Source organism: Zeus faber (assembly GCF_960531495.2).
Source record: "Zeus faber genome assembly, chromosome: 11".
Classification (NCBI taxonomy): Eukaryota; Metazoa; Chordata; class Actinopteri; order Zeiformes; family Zeidae; genus Zeus; species Zeus faber.
The window spans coordinates 33,825,352-33,837,569 of NC_137205.1; the positions used below are offsets into that span (position 1 = coordinate 33,825,352).

The 12,218-nt window shown below is 44.0% G+C and overlaps 1 protein-coding gene across 1 annotated transcript in view; it reads right to left on the bottom strand.

Annotated features, from left to right (window-relative positions):
• scn4ab (sodium channel, voltage-gated, type IV, alpha, b) overlaps positions 1 to 12,218 on the bottom strand; it is a 69,713-nt gene that overhangs the window by 16,756 nt on the left and 40,739 nt on the right. Inside the window, exons 19-21 of the mRNA XM_080010161.1 lie at positions 2,949 to 3,122; positions 2,729 to 2,851; positions 1,902 to 2,180 (exon numbers count right to left, since the gene is read on the bottom strand). Of these exons, the coding sequence (XP_079866287.1) occupies positions 1,902 to 2,180; positions 2,729 to 2,851; positions 2,949 to 3,122 (576 nt within the window). The remainder of the gene's footprint in view (positions 1 to 1,901; positions 2,181 to 2,728; positions 2,852 to 2,948; positions 3,123 to 12,218) is intronic.

Here is a 12,218-nt window from a genome sequence, read left to right on the forward strand (position 1 = left end):
CACATTCTGGACCACACCCTCATCAGGAGGTTCCATCAGCGACATCCTGACCAGCCCTCCAGACCGGGTCAACCCTGCCGACCGCAGACCCCACCACCTCTCTTGTTTCAAGATTCAAGATTCAAGATTCAAGATTTTTATTTGTCACATACATATACATACTTCCATACATATATGCAGTGAAATGTAATGCAACGCACCCGGTGATAGCACACAAGAAGTCCTAGGAAAAAGTACAAAAAATAAAATAAAATAAAAAGTAGAAAATTCCTTTCTAATAGACCGACTAACTGACTCCTAAAACGTAATACAGTAAGTGGAATACTTATAGAATAAGATAAAAAATATATAGAATAAAATACAGTCCTCCAGCGACGTTTCAGAGGCGGAGGATGTCAACCCTGGGGGTCCCTCCTCAGATGAGGACGTGGCCCATTTAGCGGAGGACGAGGAGATGGACGGGGTCTCCGACTACTCCGATGAGGATCATGTGGCCCATTTAGCGGAGGACGTGGAGATGGACGGGGTCTCCCACGAGTACTATCCCTGCCTGTCTTTGTGCTGCAATTGGGTCCTAACCACACCCGTTACAGAACGGGTTAAGGTGAAACAATGTAACTGTTTCGTTTACTGTTTAGATAAAATCGAGCACGCTCAAACTTCCCATCATTTACGGTAGTCATTTCGTCACCCTCATCATGGCAAAGACACAAAGAAATGCATATAATGCAGGTTTCAAGTTGAAGGCGATCAATCTGGTTGAGGGAAAAGGAAATAGAGCTGTAGCTTGGCCTTAATGAGTCGATGATACAACGTTGGAAACAGCAGCGTGAGGAACTGACTCAGTGCAAAAAGACAAAAGCTTTCAGAGGGAAGAAAAGCAGATGGCCCGAACTAGAAAATGAGCTCGAAGACTGGGTCAACACACAGAGAGCAGACGGCCGAGGTGTTTCAACCGTGCAGATCCGACTGAAAGCCAAAACAATCGCTACCGCAATGAAGTTTGAGGATTTTAGAGGTGGACCATGGTGGTGTCTGCCAGTGGGTCCAGACAGTGTGGAGCATTGTCAAAAACTCCACTATCATCAACAGGTTTCAAAAGGCTGGACTGCTGCGTGTTGATGAGCTCAGCAGGGAATTTGCCTCCGGATGAAAGTGACGAGAGCGACAATGAAAACGATCCAACATCAGATGAAACAATTCCGAGGCTATTCAACGCCGGCACCGAAGGAGATGACTCCAGTGGTTTCAGTGTGCAGGAGGAGGAAGATAGTGACCAATGACTTTCTTGGTAGGCTACTGTTTACCGCTAATTTTTTATTTTGGTTACAAGCCGTGTTTCGTTAAAGCCTATTTATTTTTGTTACAAGCCGTGTTTCGTTTAAGCCTATTTATTTTTGTTACAAGCAGTGTTTAGTTAAAACCTGTATTAAGTTAATTTGTTTAAATGTACCGGTAGGCACATGCGGCTTATAGACATGTGCGGCTTATTTATGTTCAAAATAATTATTTAAAAAAAATTCAGTGGGTGCGGCTTATAGTCAGGCTTATATTCGGGCTTAATAGCCCAGAAATTACAGTAATTGATTGTATTATTTGTTGTATTCTTTTAATGTAATATTTCAATGTGTAATCGATTGTATTATTTATTCTATTGACTGGACTTAATAGAAACATTATTGTTCATTGATCGTCATTCATGTCACAAAATATGAAATTACTGTTTGTTTTTGAATTTTATTTCTGGTCCTGATTGTTAGTCCTGGTGCAGAATAAGAAGCTAGCCTAACCTAGCCTGGTTAGCCTATCCTGGTTAGCCGAGCCAGGTAGCAGTCAGTAGCCCGTTTGCTGTTGCTAGGGGAGTCACCACCTGTCTAGCCTAGCCCAGCGTAGCAACTCACCACCTGCAGCAGCGCCAAGTAGCCCATGCCCACATTGTCGTAGGTGACCTTGAGCAAGGCCCAGCGCACGCCCGGCTCTGATTGGCCGAGTTGTAGACACTGCGACATGTTGTCGACCTGTGCGACAGGAAGCAGCTGCGATGTGGCGTCGACGCAGCGAGACAGTTTCCCTGCGAACAGGTTGACGCCCATGATGCTGAAGAGCAACCAGAAGATCAGACACACCAGCAGCACGTTGAAAATAGAGGGCACCGCCCCCACCAGGGCGTTCACCACCACCTGGGGGGAGAGAGACAGCCAGGTAGAGAGGTAGCAACCAGACACACCAGAAGCACGTTGAAGACGGATGGAGGGAGGGAGCAGAAGGTGCGACCGGTCAGGAGACAGGGAGAGAGAGAGACAGGTGAGGAGGAAGTGGGGGGTTAGACAGGGGGGGCAGGAAGGAAGACATGAGGAGCGGGAGGGAGAGACAGGCAGAGAGAGGGAGACAGGGAGAGAGACAGCATAGTCCAGTCTTGCTGTGGGACCAGCAGTCTACCTGTCTGCCTGCCTGCCTTCCTGCCTGCCTGTCTGCCTGTCCGTCTGCCTGTTTGTCTGTTTGCCTGCCTGCCTGTCTGCCTGTCTGCCTATCTATCTGTCCGTCTGTCAGTCTGCCTGTTTGTCTGTTTGCCTGCCTGCCTGTCTGCCTGTCTGTCTGTTTGTCTGTCTGCCTGCCCGTCTGCCTGTCTGTCTGTCTCCCTGTTTGTCTGTCTGCCTGCCTGACTGTTCGTCTGCCTGTTTGTATGTTTGCCTGCCTGCCTGCCTGTCTGTCTGTCTCCCTCTCTCACCCTCATGCCCTGAAAGCGAGACAGGGCCCTCAGGGGTCTAAGGGCGCGCAGCGTCCTCAGGGACTTGATGGCTCCCAGCTCCGAGTATCCCAGGATGCTCGCTGTTAGGGACACGAGGGACACCTAGGAGAATACTGCAGCATTAGTACAGTACTAGTACTGTAGTACTGCAGTATTACTACTGTAGTAGTAAAGTACTATTCGTAGTACAGTAACCTACGTCCACGATGAGAAAGTCCAAGCAGCACCAGGCATTGGTGAAGTAGGTTCTGAATCCATAAGCGATCCACTTTAGCAGCATCTCAACAATGAAGACGAAGGTGAAGACCTGGTCAGAGAAGTCCAGGAGGGTCTTGACGGTCCTGCGCTGCTCCAGGTAGATGTCCTCAAATGCCTGCAACATCAAAACAATAATTACTATAAATACAGCGGCAGGCAGCAATATTCAGGGTCCATTTTATTCACGTTGGTGACAAATTACATTTTGAAGATTTTGACGATTTTGAAGATTTTCCATAGTGATGAATGAAACTATAGGACATGGATTCTGCATTATTCTCATCTGAAATTGTGGCTTTGATACTCAATATTTTAACCATTATGACTCTATGTGAATATATGCACACCTAGTACATCTGCTGCTGCCTGTATTACAACTTCAGTCGTCCAACTTCCAACATATTTCATTTGTGATTGTAATTAATTTTAAACAGATAAGAATTCACATCTTGAAAAATTGCTGAACACATTGGAGTTTTCTTTCACGTGTTTCACCACCATCAGTTTTTTTTCCTCATTTCCTTTGTTTTCTCTCTTTGCAAATGATAATACCTTAAAGAAGCAGTTACCATCGGCCACACTGCGTTTTGTTTCACAATGGTCACTCATTACTAGGGCTTTAAGTACTCTCAAATTATTATTTCAATAACAGATGTCACATTTAAACAAAGTTTCACAGAGTCGTAGTGATCTACACCAATACAGCCAGTGAACGGCTAAGCATACTTTATTTGGAATGAAACATCATTTGTCTTTTTGGAAATTATGTTATTGCAATATAATCTCTTCCTGGAACATTATAATTTATTCTACCAGACTTATTCATATCCTGATAAAGATAATTTACTTCCATCAAAACATCATCTCGGTCATTTTGTGTCCATTTGCAAACATTCTGAACATAAGAACTGCTGTTCAACTGACAGCCGCACACAGGAACAAGCAGTGTTTACACTTTACATACATTCATAGATATCCTTTCAATATTTTTTTTAATGTTTAAAGTTGTTTTGAATGTTTATTGTTTTAGACAACATTTAAAGAACATTAACATTAAATCTGAATTTGACTTAATATGGAAAGACACTTTAAATTTTTTTTTTTCTCTTTTCATTTTATGACATTTAGCTGTAGGAAGCTGCATGTACATGAGGTTTCTTTAAAACAACTGTCTATTTTTGCATTTAAACCAAACCTCATCATTGTTAGAACTTACCTATTGTTTGTGTAAATAACTCTCTAGTCACAGTGACAAACAGGTGACGTTTGGTCTCATGTGGGGCAATAATTTATGGAATCTTATGCAGCATAGTGAAGTTTTATAATTTTAGTGGTGATGCCTTTCTGTGGATACATTTCCCAACAAGTTACGGTTCCTTGATCCCAAATCCTAAATTTGATTTCACAGCTCCTAGTTCTCTTAGTACATTAACGCATCGCATGTTCCCACAGTCGAGTGGACTTGATTCAATGTGGTGACGAGTATTTGTAGATTAATGTTTTTTTGTGTCAATGTTTTCTGATAGGTTACGATTCCATGAAACCGGAAAACAGTTGACATTTTGACTTGATTGTTTACAATTTTCAGGATACTATTTTTCTAGAATGTCCCCCGCCCCACACCCACGGCCTCGCTTTCTCATGCCCTGCCATCCCCCCACCCCAACACCGCGCGGAAAGGAAAAATTTTAGGAGGATTTAAATGTATATTTAATACAACACAGTCAATTAATTCTATGATATAATTATAGAACCCAGAATCGCGATTGTGGCGCCTCCCCTTGCGGCTGCCTGCGCGAGCACCTTGTGTCGATTACGCACATTTTGGTATTTTTTTGTATTTTTAGAGCTTATAGAGCTTATTGTGCGTAATCACCGGGTGTCATGACATTTCACTGCATATATGTATGACCGTATGTATATGTATGTGACAAATAATCTCTTGAACTTGAACTTGATTCTTTCTAAGAATGTGAACTCGTCAAGGACTTGTAGATTTTGTGTCTTACCACTTCTGCGAATCCGGAAAACTAAGGAGGAACACAACACCGCATATAACAAAGGGTTATATTGGAATACAGTGTCTTCATTTACAGCCCCGCAGACATCAACCAGGTAAGAAGATACATAAACACACACACACACACACACACACACACACACACACACACACACACACACACCTAACACCTAACCCTAACCTAGTTTGTAATCTCTAACCACGACGGAGCGATGGACCCGATTACACCACGCTCCGTGCCCGATGCAAAATGTACATATAAAACCATAATCTGCACATTTATAGTACATTGTATGATGATGTCATGTCACGTCATGGACCCCTAAATACAGCTGCAGGTAGCAATACACCGAGTCCAGTATCGACACCAATAACAAACGCAGCATCAGTTCATGCTGTCACTTCTCCTTACATCAACATTACGTCTTAAACAAGTTCAGTTTCCTGAGTTTCCTCTGAACGCAGCATCAGCTGACGTAATGACGCTGTGAGACCTCGTGACAGAATTACTAATACAAGGATCCACTTGTTGCGTGTTGGGACTTTATCCTAAAAATTAGAAGGTGTCTGTGTACTTCCTATCAGGTTCCTGTCTACTTCCTGTCAGATCCCTGTCTACTTCCTGTCAGGTCCCTGTCTACTTCCTGTCAGGCCCCTGTCTGCTACCTGTCAGGTCCTTGTCTACTTCCTGTCAGGTCCTTGTCTACTTCCTGTCAGGTCCCTGTCTACTTCCTGTCAGATCCCTGTGCACTTACTGTCAGATCCCTGCCTACTTCCTGTCAGGTCCCAATCTACTTCCTACTACTTCCTACTTCTATTCCACAAAGTCCTGCCTCACGGTGTCTCTGTGGAAGGAAATCACTCCGTGTAGAGGATCCATTTAAATGGATTCAACACTGCATGTTCCCCACAGACATTTCATCAAATTCTTTAACTTTTGGGACTAAAATAAAACTGACCTAATTCGGATCCTTTGCTCTGAAGCTGAAAGCAAACTCCATGTGTGAGGTCACAAACTGTGAATGCTGTTTTAGACTCCTACATGTATGTTAACGGTTAGATGCGAACAGAATGTGTTTTATATTTACAAAAAGGGAAAAAGATAAAATATTAAACAAAAAGCTCCGCCGATGTCAAGCAGGTAAGGCAACACACACACACACACACACACACACACACACACACACACACACATAGTTTGTAACATCTGTAGCTCAACAGCATCAACAGCTCTGTAGTGGTACAGAGAGTCTACACTATCTAGCTTGCACGGTGCGAGTGTGTTCGTCACCACAACCTGCACATTTATAAGGAATTGGATAATGATGTCACAAAGCATCTTACTCCACAAACTCATCTTGCTACACCACCCGACCACAACATTTTTACAACCTCGGCATGTGGGTGACACACGAATGTTCTGCTATTTCTGGCGAAATTTCATCATTTCTTTTGGATCGATAGAGATGAAACTTGAACCACAAGATGTCTGAGACGTCCTGGTTCTAATGAGACCTCAACTGTGTCTATAGTTGCAGAAGTTGTCCTGTTACAGACAGTTTTAGCCCGAAAAAGGCCAAGGAGAATAAAAATAGTAAATATAGCTGCAGGCACCAATACACGGGTTCCATTTAAGTTGTGTTGGGCATGTTTTACAGTTTCCCGGATTCTCAAACGCAGCAGGATTTTCCAAGAATACTTGAACGCTGCATGGGCTCCCCCTGGTCTATTGTCTCACGGTTGCTCGTCTCGCGGAGCAACCACTCTGCAGTCTACACAACGCAACCCTGCTGTCTTTAAAAAAACGTCCATGTTTACCTGTAAACCTCTCATTGTTAGAACTTATCGTGTTGTCTGTGGAAATAGAGCTGCACTCTCTCAGTGAAGGGTGGTCGTTGCTGTCGGGCACGTCATTTGTTGAGTTTTTTAATGGGGTTACATTTTGAGTAAGTTACGTTTCCATGAAAAACCAAAATTGTTGTGGTATTTCTGTGGGTAATCACCGTTGCACAGTTTTTTATTTCTCTGACGCCACTCTGGATCTTAAATGCATCACTCAGTCACACATTTCAATCGTTTACAGGGACACGCAGATGACATTTAAGGATTATTTTCTCTTATTTTTTTCATTAATCCGGCAAAGTAATGTGGAGCAGGGATTTAAAATATAAATCTAACAGATCTACCGACATCTACCAGGTAAGAAGCTGTATAAATATACACGTAAATCCATAGTTTGGTCACGTCTCAACACTACAGAGTTACCAAGACCATGCCACACACTGGACACGGTCCAACTGGACATTCTCAATCAGAATCTGTACATTTATAGTAAATAATATGATGATGTCATAAAGCATCTTCATGTAAATATAATTTATAGTAAATACTATGAAGACGTCATAAAACGTCTTACTGTAAATATAATTTATAGTAAATAATATGATGACGTCATAAATCGTCACTGTAAATATCATTTAAAGTCAGTAATATGAAGATGTCATAAAGCATCTTAATGTAAATATAATTTATAGTAAATAATATGAAGACGCCATAAAGCATCTTACTGTAAATATCATTAATAGTGAATAATATGATGACATCTTAAAGCAGCTTACTGTAAATATAATTAATAGTAAATTATATGATGATGTCATGAAGCGTCTTACTGTAAATATCATCTCCTTAATTTTAGAACCAGATGTGTGATGGGTCAGTTCACCCCGACCAACTAAATATTTTGGGTCAAAGTTGTTTGGTATTTTACTAATATCTGCTCCGTATGTGGATCGATTTGGATAAAATTTAAACCACGGGATCCATGTGACATAGGGGTAAAACGACACCTCAACTATGTTCCTATCTCATGCTGAAGTATGTCTTCCAGATAGTTTTGGCATCAGATGTACTGTGTACGGGTGTAATAGCGCTCAAAATTTGTTTGGTTTTTCGCTAATATCTGCTCTGTCTGTGGATCGATTTGGATGAAACTTCAAGCACCTGGTCTTTGGGACAGCACAGTTCAAACAAGACATCAGGGAGCCTTTTTGTCTGATCTGTATGAATATACTCTCGCCATGTCAGGGCCTAAATGCCAGAAAGACCCCCTCCCTTCCTAAACCTGTACCTGTGGGCAGAGACACCCACATTTGGGTTCTGTGAAAGACAGTTCAAGTTACAAAAGATACAAACACTGTGGATTTAGAGCTCTTAAAGCTATATAAAAATTACATCCAAACAAGATTCATTACACCTGCAGGTATTTTGCAATCAAAAACCTGGTGGGTCCTGGCCCTCCTCGTGGTGGGTCCCGACCCTCTTCGCGGTGGGTCCCGACCCTCCTCGCGGTGGATCCCGGCCCTCCTCGGGGTGGGTCCTGGCCCTCCTCGGGGTGGGTCCTGGCCCTCCTCTGGCTGAAGGCCTGTACCCTGAGCACCTTGGACCTGTTGCAGTTCGCGTACCGGCAGAACAGATCCACGGATGACGCGGTCTCCCAGGTACTGCACACCACGCTCACGCATCTGGATGGCCAGAAGGGGGCCTATGTGAGAATGCTGTTCATTGATTATAGTTCAGCTTTCAACACCATAGTCCCCACCAGACTGGCTGTCAAGCTGAAGGAGCTCGGACTGAATGCTCAGCTGTGTGCCTGGATCCTGGACTTCCTCACAGCCTGCCCCCAGGTGGTCAGGGTGGTGAAGCTCATGTCAAGCTCCCTCACCCTGAATACAGGATCCCCCCAGGGTTGCGTCCTCAGCCCCCTACTGTACTCCCTGTACACACATGATTCTGTGGCCAGGTCCAGCTCCAACACCATCATAAAGTTTGCTGACGACACCGTTGTTGTGGGCCTGATCACCCACTGCGACGAGAAGGCCTACCGCGAGGAGGTGGCTGACCTGTCACTCTGGTGCCAGGACAACAGCCTTCACCTGAATGTCAGCAAAACTAAGGAGCTGATTGTGGACTTTAGGCGAGCATCACAATCGAGGACGCACGCGCCCTTGGTGATTAATGGGACTTCTGTCGACAGGGTGAGCAGCTTCAAATACCTGGGAGTCCACATCACAGAGGACTTAACATGGACTGTACACACAGACACTCTGGTGAGAAAGGCGAAGCAGCGTCTCTACCACCTCAGGCAGCTGAGGAAATTCCGGGTCTCGGTGAGGATCCTCAAGTCCTTCTACTCTGGAACAGTGGAGAGCATCCTGACAGGCAACATTGATGCCTGGTTTGGGAGCTGTACTGCTCACGACAGGCGGGCCCTGCAGAGGGTGGTGCGTTCAGCTGAACATACCACTGGAACTACCCTCCCCCCCCTGCAGGAGTTATACACCAGGAGGTGTAGTAGCAGAGCCCGCAGGATCATGAAGGATCCTGAGAACAGAGAGACTGAGACAGTTTTTTCCCGCAAGCCATTAGAACTGTCAACGCTGACCTCACCAGGGGTCCTCACTGAGCCACACAAATAGGCTCCACTACCTTACTGTACTATTATGTAGCATACTGTACCGCATACTGTGTCACTGTTCAGGGTTGTTCGTGATGCCGTATTGCTGCGCCGTACTAAAACCAACGTCTGTCTGCCTCTTTAACATAATTTGGCATCCCGGAACAGGATCGAGCTGTGTCCAGGGGGACCATCGACGACGGAGCAGTCATGGACTAAAATCCTCGTTTGGAGGATCGTTCTTCGGTGGGACTCTGGGGCGCTGCCTCGATCTACATTCCTGATAGCGGAGTAAGACAGATGTAGAGTTTGTAAGAAGGTTTCTTAGTCTAAAATTAAAAAATATATTTTTTTAAATCAGATCTAAAATCATGATTTATTTTATGATACAGGTTTTTATTATTTTTATATATTTTTTTTTCTCTAAAGTGGAAACATTGGTTACTTTATTCTCAAATTTTAAATCGAGGTTCAGACAAAACCTGGAAATATAGTGACGACTGTATAAAATATAAAAATAAAATAAAATAAAAATAAATAAAAAATGAAATAAAATAAAAGGCCACAGTCGGCGATATAAGTACTATAGCAGTCGGGGACTGTGTGCAGTCGGGGACTACGAGACAGCTATGGTAAAATCGCCCTTACAGGTCTTATAGACGTACAGCCCTCACGGGTCTTATAGGCGTACAGAGTGCAGTTCCGGACTGTTGACTGAATTTCACCATGGGTATCTGGAATAGTAAACGCTGCAAAAGGATCAACAAGTTAGGGAATCAAAAGAATCGTATAAGTATATGAAAGGAAAAGATGAAAGAACAGTAATAAATTTGGGAGACATAGTGATCAGGGAAAGGGACAGGGAAAGCCATTAGCACTACCATCGTATAATGCTAATCAATGTATTTCTTTGTATCATATGTTACTGGCCGGAACTCCCCTGGATCTGGACCTGGACTCCCATCCTCCCGTATGGCGTCAACCTCCAAATCCACCCAACCTCGTCCTTAATGACGAGCCTAACATCATTTCCGCAGACAACCTAGAGTGGCGTCAATTCGTTGATCAGGTCATCCCAGGCGCTCGACAAGCCTTCCCCAATGTTGTCAATCTCTCCAACATCAACAAATGTGGACAGAACCCAGAGGAGACCCCACAAGCCTATGCCGCACGCTTGGAAGTTGATTTCCACCATCATAGTGGACTGATAAAACCTGATAAAACATGTTGAAACACTTGTTTGTCACCTGGAAGACAGCGACCATTGTTGATACCATCCTCCACGCTGAACACGGCTATGAAACACACCAAAGGGACAAAGACCGCTCACAAGATCAAAAGAAACAATGTGAGTCCCAGACCCAGATAACCATGCTCGCTCAGGCCATATCTCCAGGTCAGCAAGGTACATCGTGGCCCACCTCAGGCCAGACCCAATGAGGCGGAGGATTCCATGGAAGCCGTCTCAGTCGCCGAGGCCGAGGAGGTCACAACTTAGGCGGCAGGACCTGCTATCACTGCGGCCAGGAAGGACACTGGGCCCATGCCGGTCCCACGCCGCAAAAGAGACGACCACAGGACAACCGGAGTCAAACACGGTAAATCTGGACAATATCAGAGATTCAAGATTCAAGATTCAAGATTCAAGATTTTTATTTGTCACATACATATACATACTTCCATACATATATGCAGTGAAATGTAATGCAACGCACCCGGTGATAGCACACCGGGTGCGTTGACGCCGGGAGGAGGTGACCCCAGGGAATGACCCAAGCCATGGCTCTGCACACCCTGATCAGGCGACATGTACACACACTCACACACACACACACACACACACACACACACACACACACACACACACACACACACACACACACACACACACACACACACACACACACACACACACACACACACACACACACACCAAGACACCCGAGGCTCCGGCGGCCTTCACTGATCTGAAACATTTCCTTACCGTAGCACCCACACTCCGTTTCCCTGACTATAGACTCCAGTTTACTAAATTTACGGATCAATAGGGTGGATATATGCTATCGGTACTGTGTCAACCCCATGTGGGAAAACTCCACCCGGTGGCATATTTCTCTTCTAAATTAGAACTGATCCTACAAACTGGTAAACCAACAAAAATGACACCACAAAGATTTTGGCGTTGTCATGTGCATCTACTTGACACGCCAAACATAAAAAATCCAACGCTGTTCCCCACTCAATCAAGCCACACTACTCGCACCCACTAACGTCACAGAAAATAAAAGATTGAACACATCAACACCTGTTCTTAAATCTCTACATTGGCTCCCTGTTAAAACCAGGATTGATTTAAAAATTCTGCTACTTTTAAATGAAGCTATAAATGGCCTTGCACCTCAATATTTAATACCTTATACCTTAATAATTATGGGTTAGGGTTAGGGTTAGGGAACCCGAACCAGCAAGAACTCTCAGGTCCACAGTCATTGGTCTTTTCAAATAAGTTTGAGTAAATAATAGAGTCCTTGTGGCATGTGTCCAGATCAGAGAAACACAAGACAATATCATAGCTCTCTAGCTATAGTGACACAATTCTTTGAATATAGTGAACACAGGCCATGGTTTATTCTTTGTTATTTTATTCATTTTTTTTATTTAGCGCTAAATAATTCTGTATTCTGTATTGCTAATCCATATTTCTCCTTCCAACCAAGAGTGCAGAGCCAACGGTTTTC